We start from the raw sequence: 23,731 nt of genomic DNA on the forward strand, positions 1-23,731 counted from the left end.
CGCGAGTTACGCAAGAGATGTGCAACACCCTAGTTGTCAGATGTTGGCGCGATCGACACTGTTGTTGTTGTGTTTGAGAGGAAAAGCAGAGCAAATCATTGCGTGTAATCGGAAATAAAGTAATTATTATAGTTTTATTAGAAACCAAGTGTGTCTTCTTCTGCGAATGTGAAATTCCCGTAGATTTATGGTGGTTGTGTGTCCCACTGCGAAAGAAGATTCCAACAAGGAGCAACGTTATCAGCCAGTTCAAAATCATTTAGGTGCTCCACGGTGATGGGCTGCCACAGCAATCCACGATTTGGTTCACGATCAATCGCACCTACCAGGATCTGAAACGAGACCAGTCAATAGGTAGCTCGATATGGGGCCAAAACGGACCAGCTGCTGATTGGTTGATTTCATGCTATTAGAAAAAAGCAAAAACCATCCGACCGTTCCCGACCGCGTGTGGACAGTGTTGTCAAAAGCGATTGAAAATACGGTCCGCATACATTTTCATTATGGTAAAAGTGCATTATAATAATGAAATAGAATTATTTTTTTCATTCGTAATTATTAATTAAATGTATTGAAAATTTAACAAAAAATTCAACATTAAAAAACTGTTATTGTTTCAACTGCTCGGGGGGTTGCTTTATCAATTCAATCGTACTCAAAATGAAAGATTGAAGCGCGGTTTATTTTGTTCACTATTTTTTTGTATTTCTGTTAGAAATGAGCACTTATAATAACACCAAAAGAAGGCATTAAATCGATGCCTTCTCGCTTCTTTTTGATGATGAATTTGAGAGTGGTCCTATTTTGAACAATTTGACCTTGTTTGTTTTGTAGCTGATGCTACAAAAAAAATAGTTAGCTTAAATCAAAACCGAAGACGTTTCTTCTTGTCTAAATGTAAGCCTAATCTTTCACCAGGAAGCAGAGTTACAGCATCTCAACGGTGACTATTTTGTATGAAAATCTTGATACGTGATCAATTTTGAAGAAAATCTAGCTTTAGCGTTAAGGTTTTTCCAAAGAATTATGTTTACAAATATCATTTAGAACTAATCCTTCATTAGTTTTGATTTACGAACACGCTATGGATAGTCAATTATGGAAGCTTCCTCCATTTGCCCGTCCCCCTAAACTCATGACAAAATTTATGGGCACTTCTCATTCATGTTACATCCGTAAAAAAAACTTGAATCTTGAAGCAAAATAAAATATTTGGCAACACTAGCCCGAACGACGATCGGAGCGAAACGTAAATAAACAACAAACATTTTGGAAGGAAAGAAGATCAATAAGAAGCCAGTTGTCCGGTCTCGTCTCAGACCAGGATCGGTTACGATGAGGAACAGTAGCGGTGATAGGATACATCTTTGTTTCACTTCAGCAACAAGCCGGATGGGATCGGACAAGACACCGTTTTGCAGTACTCTGCATGAAAATGCCCTGTACTGTGCTTCAATGAGGCCGATGGTTTTCTCAAGCACACCCTTGCGCCTGATGGCTTCACCACACATGTACTCGCGATTGAGACGGTTGAAAACGTTTTCATAATCGATGAACACCAGGTAGAGAGACTCTTGGAATTCATTGATTGCTCCAGGATGATGCGGAGCGTGACAAAATGGTCCAGTCGGCCGCAAAACTAGCGGCTCCCATATGTTGCAAAATAGATGCAGCAGTTGTGCGGATACTACGGCGTCAGCTTTGAACATCTCAGTTGATATGCGATCGACCCCCGGCATCCTCTTCGATTTATTGCTACGGATGTCTGTTTACTTCTCCTGCAATGATGAAGCTTCGGTGTTAACACGGGTAATGCGTCGAACCCTTGACGGATCGTGCTGAGATGTTTGTGGCGTGACCGAAACTTGTGGGGGTACAAGTACCCTTGGCAAATTTATACCTACTAGCTTTTATAAATAAACGCAGCACGATAGAATTGAATTTTAGAAGAGTATATTCTTAAAGCGTTATTGAATCCTTCAGCTGTCAAACTATTGCATGTTGTTCAATACGCTATAAAAAACTCGCCTGATCTACACAAATCACCGTGATGCTGGTAGCGGTGACCAATTTCTGGAAGATTAAGGATTTTTATTTACTCGTGCATTATTTTGGTTTGATTTTTATTTTGTTAATGTCTACAAAACATCCATAACAAAATTGTTGCGGATCGGAGGGTTTCAGGGGCAGTCGTAAACACTTCTGTTAGCAGTCCTTTTACAGAAGCAGCTTTAAGCTGTAATTTATTAAGAATTCGTTAGCTTAGGTTTACCAGTTCATATTCATGGAGCTTACATTCAGTGTTCTACCGCAAACTTGCAGAAACCTCGACTCGCAACAGATCCTCGAGTCAACGAGAAATTTACCTAACGAATGTACGCATTTTAGTATTTAATTAGAAATAAATTCATACATAGTTTTAGAACAAATTTTAACTAGTTTTAAGAACACATTTTAACTAGGATCTTCAAAATTTTAGGTAGTTTTAAATTTAGGTTAGGAATTCATTATGGAAAGATAAATTGTCTATAACTTACAAAATGAGTTTGGTTGTGCAACTCTAACGAATTCAGTAACTCTCGTGCCGACAATCCGGCCTTTCAAATTGGTACGACTTAGTCGGAAAACTTCAACAGCTGGACGGTAGCCTCGTGTTTCGAGCGATTCCGTTCAGCTCGTTCGTCACAAATCTGACCAAATTCGACCCGTCGGAGAGGCGTTGACGTGGGGCAAATGGTTTGCGGCTCACTCTCATTAATCGGTGCAGAAATCGACGGTCACTATAACTCGGCCATGCGACGAACAATCCAACGGCTGAACCGACCACGTTTGTTGATCTCAATGTCTGTCCTCTTTCTTCTGACATTCGTTTTCCACCGCTGTCGCGTTGACAGCTATCGGGGAGCGACCGGAATCTACACCACCTTCGGCAGTGTTGGAAGATGGGCGGTTCTCAACATCCCCCCTCCCGTGTAGTTCCGGGGGTCCTCCCTGCTGGTTTCCGCAAACATCTAGCAACGCTAACTTTACTACTGGTCGTTTCATACACCCTTCTGCGGTCCTTACAACTGCACTTCGGACTTGACCGTCCCTGCCTCGTGTGACTTCAACGATACGTCCTCGTATCCATCCATTTCGCTTGTTTTCGTCGATGATAATGACCAAATCTCCGGGTCCCATAGGCTTCGCAGGCTCGAACCACTTAGTCCGTCTAGTCAGCGTCGGTAGATACTCACGAACCCAGCGTTTCCAAAACAAATCTGCTAGATACTGGGCGAGTTTCCAGCTGTCCCGTAGCGTGGCGCCGTCCGTCATCGGTGAAGTCCGTGGTTGCACCACACCACTTGAGCCGTACAGAAGAAAATGATTTGGTGTTAATGCATCTTGATCTTCATTGTCGAGTGGTACGTAGGTCAGCGGTCGTGAGTTCACGATCGCTTCGGCTTCCAATACTACAGTCTCTAGAATCTCGTCACTTGGATGACGAGGATGCTCTGAGATGGCCCCCATAGCTGCCTTCACCGAACGCACCATCCGTTCCCAGCAGCCCCCCATGTGAGGTGCAGATGGGGGATTGAAGTGCCAGCTCGTTCTAGCATTGGTGAAGGTCACAGCGCAGTGTTCGTGGATAGCTTCCATCTGCTCCGTCAACAGGTTGCTAGCTCCGCGAAAGCAGGTCCCGTTATCTGAGTAAAGGTCGGACGGGGATCCTCTGCGCGCAACGAATCGGCGGATTGCCATCACACAGGATTGTGTTGAAAGGCTGTGCACTATCTCCAGGTGCACCGCTCGTGTAGTAAGACACGTAAAGAGTGCAACCCAGCGTTTCACCAAACTGCGACCCTGCTTTACCAGGATTGGGCCGAAGTAGTCGACGCCGGTGTGGCTGAACGCCCGGATGTGGGGTGTCAACCGGGCCTTCGGAAGTGGTGCCATTATCGGTGGTCGTGGTGTTGACTTCTGAAGTTTGCAACTCTGGCAGTTCCGGGCTACCCGTTGGATCAGAGGCCGCAACTTCGGGATACGAAATTGCTGACGTATTTCGTTGAAAACAGTTTCACGGTTCTGATGTTTGTATCGCCGGTGGTAACTGTCGACCAGAAGAGCTGTCAGATAGTGATCTTTCGGCAAAATTATCGGATATTTCGTTCCAAAGGGTACGGTGGAAGCAGCACCAATCCTGCTATTCATCCTTATCACGCCCACATCATCCATAAACGGTGACTGTTCGTACAATGGACTGCCCTTCTCGATTCGCTTCTGCTCTTTCTCAGGATTCGCTTTGTTGAACTCCAGCACACAGTACTCGTCGTGGAATGTTTCATACTGCACCTGTCGCCACAACAAGCTTTCAGCCTGCAGCAACTCCTCGCTGGTTAGCGGTCCAGATTGGCCTCGCGTTCGGAACATCTTCACTGCGCGCAACAAATACGCCGTCGTGCGTAACAAGCGGTTCCAATTCGAGAATCTTCTCACGTCAATCAGAGGCTGCGACATTTCTCGATGATGCTGCAGTCCAGTACGTAGCTCCTCATCGGTCATCAATTGTTTCACCGGCTGCTCTGGCCATTCGTTCTCTGGCAAGGAAAGATAATCCGGACCCGTGTACCAACGACTACTTGCACTGAAGCTAAGTCCAACTCCCCACTTGGTGGCGTCGTCAGCCACGTTCTGTTTCGATGGAACGTAGTGCCACTCATCGACGGTGGAAAAATTAAGGATCTCGCCGACACGAAAGCCCACGTATGGATGATAGCGGCGACTATCCGAGCGAATCCACGCGAGAGATGTTCTGGAATCTGTCCAAACGTACCGCTTTTCTATTGGCAGATCCAAGGCAGTACAGATGTTGTTCAGCAATCGGCTGCCTATCAGGCCGGCTTGCAGCTCCAAGCGAGGGATGGAGAGCGGTTTAAGCGGCGCCACCTTCGTCTTCGCTGCAACTAACACGCACCGCACTTTACCATTATGGACGATACGCAAATATGCAACGCAAGCATACGCTAACTCACTTGCGTCGACGAACACGTGAAGCTGTATCCCACTGTGCAGTTTACTATTTGCCGTACCGAAGAAACAGCGGGGAACCTCTACTTCGCCCAATTGCATCAAGAGACGTGTCCAGTCCTTCCACAGATCGTGGAGCTCATCCACAATCTTTTCGTCCCAGTCTGTTCCAGATCTCCAAATGTGCTGCATGAGGATCTTGCCGTGAATGATGAAGTGGGCGATGAACCCGTAAGGGTCAAACAGCGACATTACGAGCCTCAACACCTGCCGTTTTGTGGGTGTGTCTCCTTCTACCAGTAGCTTCGTAAGATCATCTTTCAGAGTGGTATCAAAGGTGAATACGTCAACCGAAGATTTATCAAGAATGATTGATTTCTCCTTCACGTTCTCGGTCTCGCCCAGACGTTGTAACACTTCAGCCGAGTTGGATGAGAAGTTCCGGATGTCAAAACCACCTTGAGCATGAACGAACTTTACATCTTTCACCAATTTGACCGCTTCGTCGATTGTGTCTACACTGTCAAGGTAGTCATCGACATAATGGGCATTGACGATCGCATCCGCAGCTCTTGGAAATTGCGATGCGTAGTTCTGGGCGTTGGTGTTCTTGACGAACTGTGCGGAGCACGGTGAGCATGTCGCACCGAACGTTGCAACATCCATAACGAATATCTGAGGGGACTGATCTGGATGATCTCGATAGATGAACCGCTGCGATTGCTTATCTTGTGGGATGATCCGAACTTGGTGGAACATTTCTTTTATGTCTCCACACACGGCAACTGAACGCTGACGGAACCGTAGCAGGACTGTGAACATTGACGTCAACATGTCTGGTCCTTTGATGAGCATGTCGTTGAAAGAAACGCCGTTGACTCGAGCTGCAGCGTCCCAAATCAGACGGATTTTCTCCGGCTTCTTCGGATTCCTCACGATGCTAAGTGGCAGGTACCATACACGATCCGGATTTGTTGTCTCAATTTCCTCTTGTGATATTCGGTGCGCGTATCCTTTCGACTCGTACTCTGCTATCTGATTATTCACTCGTTCTTTAAGACCTGGTTCTTTGGCCAGCCGCTTCTCCAATGACTGCATCCTGCGCACCGCAAGTGGATAGCTGTTTGGGAACAATGGATGGTCATACTTCCACAGGAGTCCGGTCTCGAACCCGCCATTGACCCTTCTAGTTGTTTTCTCCAGTATTCTGCGAGCTCTTTTGTCCTCCTCTGACTCTAGTGGAGTAGCCACCGCTGCTTGCTCGATGTTGAAATACTGCTTCATCTGCTCGTGTAACTCTCGGTTCCCGATCTCGTCGGAATGGGAATTAAGCCTGGAAACTGTACATCCACCGTCGACCTGTTTTCCGTAAACGCACCAGCCTAGCCGCGTCTTCGCTGCAATTGGATCGTTTGCACCGCCTTCTCGCACTTTCAAAGTCGTAAGCATCTGCGCATGCTCGATGCCGATGATGATCCTCGGTACCGCGTCTGTGTAGCTGCGCAACGGGAGTCCTCTCAGGTGTGGATACATTTTCTGAAGTTCGAGGTATGGGAGTGATTGACTTTGTAGCTTTAAAGACTGCACCGTGCGTACGTTGTTTAGTCGGAATAGGCTTTTCAGTCCTGTTCCCGAAATCGCTACTGAGATTCGCTGGGAACCTTTCTCTTCTCGAGATATATTCCCAGTCCAGCCTAACCAGAAAGGTTCTTCGGGGCCGCTGACGTCCAGTTCCGCTGCAAGTCCAGACTCCATTAACGTAGACTCACTTCCGTCATCCAGAAAGGCAAACGTATTCACTTTCTTTCCGTTCCCTTCGAGTGTTACGGGCAGATAGCGAAACAGAGAGAATTTGTTCACTGAATGGTAATTTTGTCGAGCGACGTTTTCGCTAGTCTTCGCATCACCCGTTGACTCCAGACGCGAGTGTAGCCATCCACTCCACACTCCTTGCCCGAACGGCACGGCCATTTCCGATGTGGAATCAAGCAGGTTCTGCAAAGTCCTTTCGATCGAATCGCTTTCCACCTTCCGTCGAGATCTAAAGCCTTGAACTGGGGGCATCGCGCGACTTCATGATCGTCATCAGAACAGTAAGCGCACAGTCTCTTCGTACCTTCCGAATCTCTAAAATGAGGCTGCCTATCCGACATTACTTCTGCTGATTGGCAACCATCAGCTTCTGCGTGGGCATACAGTTTTTGCTTGTCTCGTCCTGGGTTGAATGATTTAGTCTGGCTTGAAGAATCCACCGGAATCGTAACATCTGTCGCTGTCTTTACTAACTCTGACATGAATTCACCGAATGTCGCCAGGTTGACCTCAGCAATTGAGCGCTTGTACCAGGACCATTGCATTCGCATTTGTGGTGGAAGTTTTTCTACCAGTTCATACAGCAACATAGGATTTCGTAGGTGATCGCCTAAATCCGCAATGAACATATGGTCGACAAGATTGCGCACTGCCATTCCGTAGTTGATTATTGACTGCAAATTCTCATTTCTTGGTGAGGCAACATTTCGTAGCTTCTGCAGCAGAGAATGGATCAGGATGTCCGGTCGCCCGTACAGCATCCGTAGAGTTTCCATCACGTGCGGAACTGACTGCGGCATTAACAAGCGGCTCTTCACGGACTCCAGCGCATGTCCCTTCAAGCAGCGCTGTAAGCGGGCAAGGTTTTCCACGTCCGTGTATCCGCAGGCTGCCGTAGAATTATAAAACGAACTAGAAAACAACGGCCAGTCTTGTGGGTCTCCGGAAAATGATGGTAGATCCCGCGGCATCACCTGTCGCGCTGCTAATTGCCCGCCTGATGGCGTACATTGCAGCGGCATATTCTGCGGTACGCATGGAGGCAAGATAGAATATGAACTGTCTATCTGATTTGGATCTCTATTGATGCCTACTAGCGGTGGATTCAGATTACTGCCGATGTTGAAGTCCGTTCGCGCTTGTCCGTACGCTCCTGGCATGGATAAAGGTGCTGCGGCTTCAGATGGTGCACCCCAGGTTGATACCATTGTCCAGAGGAAGGACCACTCGCTTTAGGTAGAGAGTTCACTGCCACTACACTTGACACACACCCAAACGATGGAGCTGTCACAAAACGCGAACCGGAGGAGTTGACAGTTACTACCTGTCCCATGGACATAACTTCACACCCAGGGGTCCCTTGAGGACCAGTGGAATGTACCATTCTTGACTGACTATCGCAAACGTTGCGTGTAATAGGAACCGATGACGTTGCACCGAAACGATTTGGTTGATTCGCAGGAATCGCATTTGACTGAGTTTCAAAAAATCGTCGGAAGTGCGGACGAAGAATGAACATTCACCCCCGGGTAGTGCCCAGCCCACTTTGAGAGCATCGAACTGTTAGTCCCTTGCAACGGTAATTTTGACGGAGGGGCCAATATTTGAGGAAAAACTGAAGGGGTACTTAAGGTTTTTTGTGGTGTGGACGTCGATTTCGGTACGTTGTTGGCCTTCGTTGCTGTTGGCTCGAAGGATTCGAGACCAGACTTCAGCTCCGACGATGAGGATACTGCCATCGTTACCGCTGGGTCTGCGGGATGAGTTGATCCAGATTCCTGTGGCTGCTCAGCTAGAGGAATTTGAACAGCGCCACGATTGGTCCCAAGCCACGATTCGACCTTCTTCCGGCTTGCGCTACTACTCATTCCGCTTCTAACACTACCGCTTCCGTCCTCCAAAGACTGAAGCAGCTGATGCTTCTGTTTCAGCAGCTCTGCATCTTGCTCGGCTCTCTTGCGCTGTATTTCCTCCTCCTTTTTCCGGAATTCATCCTCCTTTTCGCGGTTCCTCTTGATAAGTTCTTGCTCCTCCTCGAGAAGCTTCAAGGCCAACTCTGCCCGTTGTGCCCGAATGCTGCTTGACGTCCTTGTAGTGTGCCGGGTACGGTTGCTGGCTATTTCCGTCGCCTCGTCATGTATACATCGCTCGCAGCGCCAACTTTTATTAGGGTCATGGGTATCACTCGTTATGCCTGCGCACTCCTGGTGCAACCAGATGTCACACATGTCGCATCCGACCATATGGCTCACCCAGCCATTCGTATGACATTTTCCGCAGGTCCGAGCGGAATTCATGATGCTGCTTACTTCGCAGGACTTCTTTCTGCTTACTTCGCAGTGATTCACGAAATGAATCTTAAAGTTTTGTTGCGGATCGGAGGGTTTCAGGGGCAGTCGTAAACACTTCTGTTAGCAGTCCTTTTACAGAAGCAGCTTTAAGCTGTAATTTATTAAGAATTCGTTAGCTTAGGTTTACCAGTTCATATTCATGGAGCTTACATTCAGTGTTCTACCGCAAACTTGCAGAAACCTCGACTCGCAACAGATCCTCGAGTCAACGAGACTTTTACCTAACGAATGTACGCATTTTAGTATTTAATTAGAAATAAATTCATACATAGTTTTAGAACAAATTTTAACTAGTTTTAAGAACACATTTTAACTAGGATCTTCAAATTTTTAGGTAGTTTTAAATTTAGGTTAGGAATTCATTATGGAAAGATAAATTGTCTATAACTTACAAAATGAGTTTGGTTGTGCAACTCTAACGAATTCAGTAACTTTCGTGCCGACAATCCGGCCTTTCAAATTGGTACGACTTAGTCGGAAAACTTCAACAGCTGGACGGTAGCCTCGTGTTTCGAGCGATTCCGTTCAGCTCGTTCGTCACAAATCTGACCAAATTCGACCCGTCGGAGAGGCGTTGACGTGGGGCAAATGGTTTGCGGCTCACTCTCATTAATCGGTGCAGAAATCGACGGTCACTATAACTCGGCCATGCGACGAACAATCCAACGGCTGAACCGACCACGTTTGTTGATCTCAATGTCTGTCCTCTTTCTTCTGACATTCGTTTTCCACCGCTGTCGCGTTGACAGCTATCGGGGAGCGACCGGAATCTACACCACCTTCGGCAGTGTTGGAAGATGGGCGGTTCTCAACAAAAATATAGCTGAAATCTTTTGGAAATTCCGAACTTTTTTGAAGACTAACATAGAATTTCCTGGTTCCTGTATGCATCCCTTTAAAATTATCTTCCAATACTATTCGCAAGAGTAATTCCTCCATAAATACTTGGAATAATTAAAATAAAACATCAGATAATCCTGTAGAAGTTTATGGGTACATCCCTGAAAAGATGTTTAAAGGAAATCTGAAATTTCCTAAGGAACTCTTGAATGAATTTTTGAAGAGAAACTGAGAGGAATTTCTGAAGAAATCACTTGAGGAATTCCCAGAGCAATCCCTGGAAGACTTCCTGGATAAATCACTGAAGAAAAACCGGGATGAATCAATGGTGCCTGGAGGAAGCCGTGTAAAATCCCTGAGGAATTCCCGGCGAAATTCCCGGAGGAATGCCTGGACGAATTTTTGAAAGTATACCTGGAGGAACTCTGAGAAATTTCTGAAGAGATGTCATGAGGAAATCTTAGATAAATTTCTGGAGAATTCCTCGAAGGAATTCTTGGAAAAATCTCTGAGGGAATTTTCTGGAGGAATCCCCGAAGAATTCCTGGGGAAATATCTAGCGAGAATCCTGGAGAAACTTCTGAACAAATTCCTGGAGGAATTCTAGTATAATACCTAGCCGGAGTTCCTGGAGAAATTTCTTGGCATGAATTGTTGGAGCAATCCCTGGAAGAATTCCTGAAGAAATCTCTAGAAGATTTGTGGGAGGAATTGCTGGAGAAACTTCTGAAAAAATCCCTTGAGAAATTCCAAGAGGATTTCCTGGAAGAACCCTTCGAGGAATTTCTGGGAATATCCCTGGAGATATTCGTGGGGGAATCCCTGAGGAATCCCTGAAGCAATTCCTGGAGGAATCTCTGGAGGAATGTTTGGAGGAATCCTTGAAGAAAATCCTGAAAGTATTCAGCCCTTGGCTGGTACGTCTCTAACAAATCCCAAGAAGATTTCCTGGCGAAATTCTTGAAGGAATTGCTGATATAATTTGTGAAGGATGTCCAGGAGCAATTCCTGGAGGAATCCCTGAAGAAATTCCTGGGGTATTTCCTGGAGAAGTTGCTTGAAAAATTCCTGGATAAAATTCTGGAGGAATGCCTGGAGGAATTTCTATAGGTATTCCTGTGAGAATTGTTTGAGGAATCTATAGAGGAATTCTTGAAATAAATATCGAATAAATTTCTAGAGGAATCTCCAGAGAAACTCTGGGATGTTTAATTTTTCTATTATTTTTTCTATTTCTGAAAAAAAAATACCATGAGAAATCCTCGAAGGAATTCATGAAAGAATCCCTGGGGAAATCCCTGAAGAAATTTGTGGAGAAGTCCCTGGAGGAATCTCTGAAGGCACTCCTTCCTGGAGAATTTCATGGAAGAATTTCTGAAGGTATTCCTAGAGGATTACCTAGAAGAATCCTTGGAGGATCTTCTGGAGGATTTCCTGGAGAAATCTTCGAAGGATTTCCTGGAGAAATCCTTGGGAAAATCCCTGGAGTAATTTCTGCAGGAATCCCTGAAGCTATTCCTGTAAAATTTAAGGAGAAATTCCTGGAGAAATACCTGGAGGAATCCCTAGAGGAATTGCTGACATAATTTCTGAAGGATCTCCAGGAGCAATTCCTGGAGAAATATTTGAAGGAATTCCTGAAAAAGAAACCTGGAGGAATTCCTGGAGGAATTTTAGCGGAATTTCTGGAGCAATCCTGGAGGAGTTCCTGGAGGAAGATCTCGAAGACTTCTTGGAGGAATTCCTGGTAAAATTCCAGAAGGTATTCCTAGATAAAATCCTGAAAGAATTTCTGAAGGAATCCCTGAAGTATTTTCTGGAGAAATTTCTGGATGAATTGCTGAAAAAAATATTAGGGAATTCCTTGTTTAGAAATGCCTTGGAGAAATGCCTGCATGAATTTCTGGAGGAATCCCAGAAAGAAATCCAGAAGCAACCCAATGAACCCTGAAGCAATTCCTGGAGGAATATCTGGTGGAATTCGTGGAGCAATCGCTGAAAAAATCCTAGAGAAATCTCTGCAAGAATCCAAGGAGGAATCCCTGGAAGGATGCCTGGAAAATTTCTTGGAAGAATGCCTGAAGAATTCCTTATGGAATTCTTGAAGTATTCCCTGAAGTAATTCCTTGAGAAATCTTTAGAAGGATTCCTGTACGAGTCTCTGTGAAAATATCATTGGAGAAATCCCTCACAGAATTCCTGGATGAATTTCTGTAAGAATTCCTGATAGAATTTTTGGAACAATCCCGAAAGCAATTACTGGAGGAATGTCTGGAGGAATGAATGGAGGAATTCATGAAGGAATGCATTGAGGAAACCCTGGATGATTTCTTGGAGGAATCTCTGAAAAAAATGTAAGAATTCTTGGAGGGTATCGTAGAGGAATGCCTGTAGGAATTCCTGAAAGAATATGCAGAGGAGCTCCTGGAGAAATCTCTAAAGGAGTACTGGCGGAATTTTTGGAATTTCTCTTTCAGAGAAATGAGAAATCCCTGCAGGAATCCCCAGAGGAATCCCTGGAAAAATCCCTAGAGGAATTCCTGAAATGAAATCGTGGATAAATTTCTTAGGGAATTCGTAGAGGAATAATTCCTGGGAAATCGCAGATGGAATTTTTTGATAAATTCTGGAGGAATCCTTAGAAGAGTTCCTGAAGAAACTCCAGAAGGAACCGCGGAAGCAATTTCAAGAGGAATTCCTAAGGGAATCCCTAAACAGTTACTGGAGGATGTACTGAATTAATTCCTGGAGGAAATTCTTTAAATAATACACGGAGGATTTTTTAAAGAAATTCTAAGAAGAGTTCTTGGGAGAATCTTTGGAGGAATTTTTAAAATAAATTGTTCCAGAAAAAATCACAGAAGCAAATCTCTAGAGGCATTTAAGACGGAATCCCTGGGTGAATTTTTAGGGGCAGCAATTCTCAGAGAAACCCCTGGTATGATTCCTGGACGAATCTCTGAAGAAATTCGTGAAAGAATCCTTTGAGAAATCGCTGGAGGAATCCCAGTAAAAATTTCTGAAGAAATTGCAGATAGCATCCTTAGAGAAATTTTGAAGGAACTCTGAGAAGAGATCGTGGAGGAACTCCTTGAGGAATCCTTGTAGCAGTTCCTGAAGGAATCTCTGCAGGAGTTCCTGAATTTCGGAAGCAGTCCCATGAGGGATTCCTTAGGAAATCCTAGGAAAACTTTCTTAACATATTCCTGGAAGAATTTCTGTAGGAAAAAAAATATGAAGGAACTACTGGATTGAATTATTGGAGCAATCTCTAGTGGAATTCTTGAAGGAGAATCCCTTAAGAAATCTTTGAAAAAATACTTACAGAAATAGGGAAGTGGAACCATCTCAGCAGGGCTCGTATTTTGGGCACTTTTCTGCTATAACTTATCCAATTTTGATCCAATTGACACAATTTTTGGAACGCGGTGAGATACGTATAGTGTCTAGCCGTGTACAAAGTTTCAAGTCGATTGATTTGAAATTGACTGAGCTGTAGCGAACAGTGCCCAAAATACCGGCCACTGTCCAAGTTGCTCGCTACCCTACCTAAAATAATTTCTGTTGACATTCCTTTGGCAATCCCTGCAGAAATTCCTGGAGGAATCCTCAAAAAAAAACACTGAATAATCACTGGAGGAACCTCTCCCAGGAGAAATTCCCGCAGGAATGTCTGGTGAAACCCATGGAGGAGTTCTTGAAAAATTCTCTGGAGCAATCCATGATGGCGTCACCGAAGCAAGCTACGGAAACAGTTCTGGAAGAATTCGTCGATGCATTCTTGCAAAAGCATCTGTAAATTTTTTGAAGGAATCATAGGAGGAATTCTTGAAGCATTTTTGGGACAAACCCTGAAACAATCACTATCGTAACTCTACAAGATGCTCATGGAAGAATTCACGAAGGAGAAACTCATGGAGAAGTCCCTTGAGAAAATTTTGAAACAATCCCTGGGGAAGTTCTCGAATAAATGCCTAATGAAATTGTTGAAGGTGGCCTTGAAAGAATTCGTAGAGAAATCCCAAGTGTTTTGCTCTTAGCATGACGTTTGTTTGAATTGAATACTTGTGAAATTCGTGTAGCAGTAGCACATAACTGCACTCTATAACAGCATATGGTTCTACAAAGTCCTTTTTTTCCCTACCGGAACCGGTTCTGGCATATCTGAAAAAAAAAATAGCATGCTGTTTTTGTATTCCATGAATAAACATGACAAAATTTAGCCATTTAACCAAGCTTGTTTTTTGGTAAAATTATATGATAAAATTGAAGTAGTTATCTTGAAGAAATACTTGGCGAAATTTTCTATGGTTCTCGAGTAAATATGGCTTGATAATTGTGGATAAAAACCTTAATTTTTATAAAAGCTTATTTTTTGAAATATTTTTTTCTGGAATTCTTAATTGTTGATAATCTTTGAGTTAGCTCGGAAAAAATCAGGCGGCCAGGCAGGGCCCCCCTGCCCCCCTCTGGCTACGCCCAGTATGATACAGGGTAAAATCCTAGCGAACACGCTACCGGGTCCTCAAGTGGACCAGCAGTAACAACATTCCTGGGCCAAGTTCGGTAAATAAAAACATTACTGGACAAAACGAAAAATTTAGGCTACAAGTCACTACTATTTCTAGGTATTTTCTAACCATTTTTTTGCTTTTCCACATACAATTTAATTATCAATAACAAACCACAAAATAAAGACGGAACAAGTGAGCAAGAACAAAAATAAAATAACACTATCGTTAGAAGTTCGCATGTAGAAATTTGTTCATTTGAGGTTCTGGTTCCATGTTAAACTGGGATCCCAAAACGGTTGCCCTAAATCACCTAATAAGCGTTTGTTGTGAAGTACGTTTGCTGCCATCAGGCAGTGACTTTGACAATGCGTTTGTTCTTGCCCGTGTCCGCTTTTGCATACCCTGGTTACGATAGGAAAATCAATATTTCATAACTTGATCGAATACTACCGTGTTGCATCATCTCTGTTCTTCAGAGTTAAATGGGCGCAGAAGAATTAAATGTCGCTTTCACTACTTTGCAGACTGTCTTTGTGAGATGCTTCTGAGTTCACCCCATGTCTACAGGCGCAGTGGGCTTGACGGATCGATGAGTCATGACCAGAGCCTAGAATCCTCAGTGAAAGTATCAGCAGCATTCGAGTTCCTACGTTGCAGAAACGTGTGTAATAGTTTTCGATTATCATTTCGTTATCAGATTTATTGCACCTTCAAAGTGTTTTTACAATCACTGAGAGTCGTCGAGTGTGATGAAATGTAATGACAAGTTTCGCCACACCAGAAGTGTGTCGATTTTGTCAATCGTAATCAACGTTTCGATGAACAAAGAAAACTGCACTTTGGCTGCACTTGACCTAGTTGACAAAATTCAAACTGATAAATATCCGCCACAGTGCTGCTGATCTGATACCGGTTAATGATTTTGTACGGCCGAGTCCAGTCATGCCGTCCGTCGTCAGATCAGCTGGATGGTACACACCGCAAACCGCGCTTTTAATTGCGATAAGCGGACAGACAACGAACTTTCTCGTTCTAAGTGAGAAGTCCTACGTTGCAACGCGTTGATTTGAACACCGTGTACAACTTAGTTGTGACGCGTCGTCGACACTATGGCTGACTGAAACCGGATTTCACTCTCATCATACGTATGTTATTTATAGATTAGGATTCGGATTGAATGATTTAATCTTGTCACTTGAATTTAAACCATAAATGCAATCTTATCATTTGAAACATTGTTTGCGCTACTCACGTGCAGGGGAATCTACAATATTGTCTTTTATTACACTTCAGTAACTGTAGAAAGTATATCTCCGTCAATTTCTTCCGACTTTGCTAGAGTTGCCAACAAAATCATCACCAATGCCCAAATATGGTAATATATTTCCACGATCACTCTCGTTTAACACTTTCGTTTGCGAATATATTTCGGTACACTATCTAAGCTCGCGAATCGGTCCGTTCAGCGCGGCGGATAAGCTCTAACTAAGTCGCTTCGGGTGTCGACGACGCCGACGATCGATCGAGCGGACGAACGGATGGACGATACCTGCAATAACCTGCACGCTGCTGTTGGCTGGTTACAGTTTTCCGCCTATCGTTGTGATTGTGTATAAAGGATTCCAGCCACCGATAGTTTTGGAGCCGTTCATAAACTGCGTTAAAGCAAGCTTTAGTATTTTAGGATCACCACCCTTTCCCCATGGTAGAGTTTGGTCCATAAATTAGTATGAAACCATGGAACGTAGACCCCTCCAACCCCTTAAGAAAAGTGTACGTGGTTATTGCACGCCTTCAGAAGTTGGGGTAGTGCGAGGGTCGATCGTATGATCCAGCGCCAGCGTTGGTGTGCAGAATGCATATGTTGCAGTCAACACCAACAGCAGCGAGCGAGCATGGACGAGTATGGACGAGTGCTGGTTATGGTCATTATTTGGTTTAGGATTCCTGATTCGTATAGCTAGTGTCAATGAGGAAGTATGAGTGGTGGTACTAAGCCACAACTCCATCATACGATTAGGGAACGTCCATAAATTACGTCACGCAAAAATCGATCATTTTCAACCCCCCCTCCCCCCTATGTCACACTTTTTATATGAGACCTCTGAAATTTTTGTATGAGTCGTCACACTTTGCTGAACCCCCCCTCCCCCCTCAAAGCGTGACGTAATTTATGGACGTTCCCTTACACTGGGGTGGCGTGTTCCACTTGGCAATGTGTTAGAATCAAGAATGAGGGGATTTTTCGTGTGTTGAAAAAACCTATTTACTCAAAGAAGAAGGTATCTGAGACATCAACATTGATAAGTACATATCGACCCGACATGCGTGAGGTACTAAGTGGATTGTCTACATTGCGCTGCTTTATTTGTACATTACCATCATGTAATAGTGTGCTGCTATTCCTAGTATACGAATAACGGTACGCTAGAGGATATTGGTGCTTTTTTTTCTGTCTTCTGGTGAAGTGGAAGAGCTTCCGTTCGAAAGCAGAAAGCTACATGATTGAACATGAATACAGTCAAGTTTTTTACGCATTTGATTTTACAGATAATGTCAGAACATAGGTTTCCGGCGAAACTAATTAGGCTGATACGCGCAACGCTGGATAGATTAAAATCAAGTATTCGTATCGTGGACGAAGTGTCTACGTCGTTTGTGACCTTGGATGGATTGAAGCAGAGGAATGCTCTTTCAAATTTATTGTTCACCATTGGAGCGATTAGGAGGTCAGGCGTGCAGAGGAATGGCTCTATCATCACACGGTTGCACATGCTCCTCGGTTTTGCGGACGATATTGATCTCATCGGCATCGATCGTAGGGCAGTGAGGAAGCTTATGCTCCTCTGAAGAGAGAGACAGCGAGGATAGGCTTGACGATTAACTCTACCAAGACGAAGTACATGATATGTAGCGTGTAGAGACAGAAGCAGACCTAGTGGTGTTAGTGCTGAGGAAGTGATTGATGAGGATATGTTTGAATTTGTTTATCTTGGAACACTTGTGACATTTGACAATGACGTTTCCCGTGAAGTGAAAAGGCGTTTTGCAGTTGCGAATAGGGCCTTTTACGGATTGTGTAGTCAGCTTAGGTCCCGTAACTTGCAAACGCAAACAAAATTCGCTCTGTATAAGACGCTGATTCTTCCAGTTGCCCTCTACGGTCACGAAGGGTGGACGGCCAAGGATGTAGACCGAAAAGCTTTTGGAGTTTTTGAGCGCAAGGTGCTGCGGACAATTCTCGGTGGGAAACAAGATGGAGTGTGGCGCAGACGCATGAATCACGAGTTGTACCAAGTGTACGAAGATGCGAATATTGTGAAACGTATAAAATACGGCAGACTTCAACGGGCTGGACATTCATTTATTTAGTTTACATCAAATTCATGATAATACTGAATCAACAATTTGCCGCCATAATACTCGATTTGCAGCTGCAGCTCTCCATCCTCGGTCACGCCCAACACTCGCCAGATCACGCTCCACCTGGTCCGCCCATCGTGCTCTCTGCGCTCCACGCCTTCTTGTACCAACCGGATGGTTAGCAAACACCAACTTTGCAGGGTTGTTGTCCGGCATTCTTGCAACATGCCCTGCCCACCGTATCCTTCCAGCTTTGGCCACTTTCTGGATACTGTGTTCGCCGTAAAGTGCAGCGAGCTCGTGGTTCATCCTTCTCCACCACACACCGTTCTCCTGCACACCGCCGAAGATCGTCCTTAGCACCCGTCGCTCGAAAACTCCGAGTGCTTGCAGGTCCTCCTCGAGCATCATCCATGTCTCGTGTCCGTAGAGAACCACCGGTCTTATTAACGTCTTGTACATGGTACATTTGGTGCGGGGGTGAATCTTTTTTGACCGCAGTTTCTTCTGGAGCCCATAGTAGGCACGACTTCCACTGATGATGCGCCTTCGTATTTCACGGCTCACGTTATTGTCAGCCGTTAGCAAGGAACCGAGGTAGACGAATTCTTCTACCACCTCGAAAGTATCCCCGTCTATCGTAACATTGCTGCCACGGCTTGTCCTGTCTCGCTCAGTCCCACCTACCAGCATGTACTTTGTCTTAGCCGCATTCACCACCAGTCCGACCTTTGCTGCTTCACGTTTCAGGCGGGTGTACTGTTCTGCCACCGTTCCAAATGTTCTGGCAATAATATCCATGTCATCCGCAAAATAGACAAATTGGCTGGATTTCGTGAAGATCGTACCCCGGCTGTTGAGCCCGGCTCGTCGCATAACACCTTCCAGGGCGATGTTGAATAGTAGGCAGGAAAGTCCATCACCTTGTCGTAGTCCCCGTCGAGATTCAAATGAACTGGATAGCTCACCCGAAATCCTTACACTGTTCTGCACACCGTCCATCGTTGCTCTTATCAGTCTAGTCAGCTTCCCGGGAAAGCTGTTCTCGTCCATAATTTTCCATAGCTCTGTGCGGTCGATACTGTCGTATGCCGCTTTGAAATCGATGAATAGGTGATGCGTTGGGACCTGGTATTCACGGCATTTCTGGAGGATTTGCCGTACGGTGAAGATCTGGTCCGTTGTCGACCGGCCGTCGATGAAACCGGCTTGGTAACTTCCCACGAACTCTTTAGGTGAACTTTAGGAACTTTAGGTGAAAGACGACGGAAGATGATCTGGGATAGCACTTTGTAGGCGGCATTCAAAACGGTGATCGCTCGAAAGTTCTCACACATTAACTTGTCGCCTTTCTTGTGGATGGGACAGATTATCCCTTCCTTCCACTCCTCCGGTAGCTGTTCGGTTTCCCAGATCTTGACTACTAACTGGTGCAAACAGGTGGCCAACTTTTCCGGGCCCATCTTGATGAGTTCTGCTGCGATACCGTCCTTACCAGCCGCTTTGTTGTTTTTGAGCTGGTGGATGGCATCCTTAACTTCCCTCAGCGTGGGAGTTGGTTCGTTCCCGTCCTCTGCTGCACCAACATAGTCACTTCCTCCGCTGCCTTGGCCCTCCGTGCCTACATTCTCTTCGCCATTCAGGTGCTCGTCGAAGTGCTGCTTCCACCTTTCGATCACCTCACGTTTGTCCGTCAGGAGGCTCCCTTCCTTATCCCTGCATATTTCGGCTTGCGGCACGTAGCCTTTGCGGGATGCGTTGAGCTTCTGGTAGAACTTGCGTGTTTCCTGTGAACGGCACAGCAGTTCCATTTCCTCGCACTCCGCTTCTTCCAGGCGGCGCTTTTTCTCCCGGAAGAGACGGGTCTGCTGCTTCCGCTTCTGTCTGTATCGCTCCACATTCTGTCGGGTTCCATGCTGCAGCATTACCGCCCGCGCTGCATCCTTCTCCTCCAGAACCGCTCTGCACTCCTCGTCGAACCAATCGTTTCGTCGACTCCGTTCTACGTACCCGATAGTGCTCTCGGCTGCGTTGTTGATGGCTGCTTTCACTGTACTCCAGCAGTCCTCTAGAGGGGCCACATCGAGCACACCCTCGTCCGGCAACGCTGCCTCGAGATTCTGCGCGTATGCGGTGGTGACATCCGGTTGCTTCAGTCGCTCTAGATCGTACCGGGGCGGCCGCCGGTAATGTACGTTGTTAATAACGGAGAGTTTTGGGCGCAGTTTAACAATCACCAGGTAGTGATCGGAGTCGATATTAGCGCCACGATAGGTCCTGACGTCGATAATGTCGGAGAAGTGCCGTCCATCAATCAGAACGTGGTCGATTTGCGATTCCGTTTGTTGTGGTGATCTCCAGGTGTAACGATACGGGAGGCTGTGCTGGAAGAAGGTGCTACGAATCTCCATGTTCTTGGAGGCGGCGAAATCGATGAGGCGTAGGCCGTTTTCGTTCGTCAGCTGGTGGGCGCTGAACTTTCCAATCGTCGGTCTGAATTCCTCCTCCTGGCCTACCTGAGCGTTTAGATCCCCTATGATGATCTTGACGTCGTTGTTTGGGCAGCGGTCGTACTCGCGTTCGAGCTGCGCGTAAAATGCGTCTTTGTCATCATCAGTGCTTCCGGAGTGAGGGCTGTGTACGTTTATTATGCTAATGTTGAAGAATCGGCCCTTGATCCTCAACCTGCACATTCTTTCGTCGATCGGCCACCAACCGATCACGCGCCTCTGCATGTCGCCCATCACTATAAAAGCTGTTCCCAGCTCACGTGTGTTGCCGCAACTCTGGTAGATGGTATGATTACCTCTAAACGTTCGCACCATAGATCCTGTCCAACACACCTCTTGCAGCGCTACGATTCCGAACCCGCGGTCCTTCAGTATATCGGCGAGTATGCGGGTGCTCCCAATGAAGTTGAGAGATCTGCAGTTCCACGTACCGAGCTTCCAATCGCAAGTCCCTTTTCGTCGCTGTGGTCGTCGCCATTGGTATCGGTTCGCATTCTTTTCTTGTTGATTTTCCGGTGCTAGTCTTTTTTACGGCTGGCTCGCAGGGCCTGACACCAACCCACTAACCCAGGGAGCTGGGCTTACCTTCCCGGAAGCTGGACACGTAGTGCGAATATCGGAAAAAAGGATAGCTAACACAATATTCAGCAGAGAACCCGGTAGAGGTAGGCGACTTCGTGGGCGGAACGGAAGCTTCTATGATGAAGGCCGTTGCAGTATCAACGTCATCATCTAAACCACTTGGAGTGTCAATGGATGGTGAGTATCCATGAAATTTGGCCGCAACCAAAAAAGCAAACAGATCCCAGTCGGTTGACCGGGATCCTGAAACGCAAAGTTTGCAAAGTAATATTTAAGTGTTTAAAAAATATGTAGCGATAGTCAAATAAAGATTTTTCATCTGAAACATGCCAATCGCTTGACTAATTCTGCGAGAGTGAAGCGTTTTGTCTAACATTTCTTCTCTGGTAGCTATTATGAAGGTTGGGTAGGTTGGGTTACTGTCTGTATTCCATCAAACTAGAGCCTCGCTAGTTAATGTCTGAGCTGCCTCAGATGATAAGGAAAGCATTAGCATCACTACCAACAATTAGCGGAAGGCCTTTTGAAGTGCAGTGTGTGATGACTTGTTTGGAAGCATTTGTAGGGCATGGTTCGTCATGCGGTAAATAAACCGAACAATAAACGTATTTCCTGTAAAGGTTTCCAACAGATACATCAATTGTGATAGCACATATATCTCTGGTGGTTAGTTCAGAGATGAGTGTCGCAACTATTGCATTGTTGACAAGCACATAGGCTCGAGGCATGACACGCGAGTTTGCCATTTCATGTTTACTGAAAGTAGCAAACAACGGGTTCACAAGGATTCCTAGATAGAAATTCCCCTTACGGAAGTAAGGTTCTTGGACCAAGGCCACTTGGGCTGTATCTTTGTGCTTAACCCTTTGGAGCCGGAGGGGTCATATATGACCCCAACTTAGAAACGGCTGTATAAATTCACACATTCAATAAAACAGAATACTGTCTTCAGCAAAGTTGTTGCAAATTGAGTCCTTTATTAAGGAAAATGGGAATCTTTGTAATTGAGATTTTACAGACAACCCAGACCATCCTGAACACCACGAAGTTCGGAGAAACGAAATAATTACCAGTTGTTCTGAAAGCTGAATTTGGATATAGCTTACGTTCATGTGTATTCATTTAACCTTCGTCAAGAATATCAAAAGGTGTATTATATTCTGGGATGTTCTAGGTGTTCCAAACTGTCCTGTAGTAAAGTCCTTTAAATCTACCAGAATAATTTTGTGTATTTTCGCCATAAATAATAGCATTGCATAATATACTAAAATCCGTGAAGCTCTTGAAATCTACAATGTCATTTATGGACACTATAAGGATACTCCAGGTCAGTCAAGCTACCTTAGACTTAGAGTTCAAAACTTCAGGTTGACACTCGAAACAGTAGCCATATCAATTATACTGAGTAGTGTTGCATAATCAAACGCGGTTACTGGACCAATCTTGAAGTCTAGCGGTCTAGCGAATACGGGGTCGTGGGATCGAATCCCACCAGAACGCGATTTTTTTCAAAAAATCATCCCTCAATTTGTCAATTAGCAACATTCTGTGTCTTCTAACTACGAGTTTTTCTGTATGTTTATGACATACCAGCAAAATCTGGTAAATGCCAGTAAAGGGCGACATATATCAGTGTACCGTACCTTGCGTCATCGGCGCAGTTGGTCGTGGAGCGTGCGACCGTGCCGAGCTCTCGACGCATACTGAATTAGACACCAGCAAACAGACTGCTTGGTGGCTAGGTATGCGGAGTGCGAGAGTAAGTCTCGGCTTCAAATAAAAATAATACGCTCTCACTTGTAGTTGTTGGGCACAAACGAGGCTGTGTTGTGGATTGACATCTAAGCCGAAAGAGAGATGGTTCTTGAAAAAGTGAATGTTCATGGTGAGGGCTCGGGTTCAGTTTGGCTTTCTATTCCGCAGAATTATCACCTGTTCTGTGGCTTAGTTGGTTAAAGCACCGGTCTAGCGAATACGAGGTCGTGGGTTCGAATCCCACCAGAACGCGATTTTTTTCAAAAATTCATTCCTCAATTTGTCAATTAGCAACATTCTGTGTCTTCTAACTACGAGTTTTTTTGCTTAAAGTCTAAACCTTTGGGATATTCAGGGTCGTTCAAACTGTCCTATAGCGAAGTCCTTCAAATATACAAGAAAAGCTTTATGTGTTTTCGCCATAAATAATAGCATTACATAATCTGCTGGGATTCGTCAAGCTCTTGAAATCTCAAATGTCATTTTGAGACACTGTAGGTATACCCAGGTCAGCCAAACTATCTTGTAGTTCAGAACATCAGGCCTACAGTCGGAACAGTAGCCATATCTGCTATACTGAGTAATGTTGCATAATCGAACGCGGTTACTGGGACCAATCTGAAGTCTACTTGATATTATTATAAACCTTTGGGATTAAAGGTTCCATTTACCGACCATTTTGGTTGTCCCGGGATTCGGGATAACATTTGTTGCTTGTCCCGGGAAATCCCGGGATCCTGGGATTTTTTTAATGTGCTTCAAAACACATTTTTGCGATCAGGAATGTGTTTTATTCATCAATTAAAAAAATCAATGGTTCAAATCAAGTAACCGGTCTTATCAATTTGAATTCGTTTACCGTTCCGAGATGAACCAGCCCAGGGCTGAAAATCTCGTAAATAAAGATAATAATAATAATAATAAAAATTGAATTCGTTCTCTCAAAATTCGACTTCAAGAAGCAAATGTTATTAATAATTTCATCGGACAGTGAGGG

At 45.0% G+C, this 23,731-nt stretch overlaps 2 protein-coding genes across 5 annotated transcripts in view; both read right to left on the reverse strand.

The window, feature by feature from the left end:
* Window positions 1-23,731, reverse strand: part of LOC109432245 (uncharacterized) — a 134,852-nt gene that overhangs the window by 60,266 nt on the left and 50,855 nt on the right. Inside the window, exon 1 of one of the 4 annotated variants that reach the window (XM_029875171.2) lies at window positions 15,777-16,161. The exons of the other annotated variants lie outside the window; for them this stretch is intronic. The gene's annotated coding sequence lies outside the window, so the exon portion shown is untranslated. Of the gene's footprint in view, window positions 1-15,776; window positions 16,162-23,731 lie in introns of those variants that run through there. 4 annotated transcript variants of the gene reach the window in all.
* Window positions 2,839-7,071, reverse strand: LOC134290921 (uncharacterized). Its single transcript, XM_062858150.1, has one exon. It carries the CDS (start codon window positions 7,069-7,071, stop codon window positions 2,839-2,841), a length of 4,233 nt encoding a protein of 1,410 aa, XP_062714134.1.

Source organism: Aedes albopictus, chromosome 3, assembly GCF_035046485.1.
Source record: "Aedes albopictus strain Foshan chromosome 3, AalbF5, whole genome shotgun sequence".
Lineage (NCBI taxonomy): Eukaryota > Metazoa > Arthropoda > Insecta > Diptera > Culicidae > Aedes > Aedes albopictus.

Coding starts and splice junctions, on each gene's coding strand:
- LOC134290921 (XM_062858150.1), bottom strand. CDS start 7,071: ATGCCCCCAGTTCAAGGCTTTAGATCTCGACGGAAGGTGGAAAGCGAT.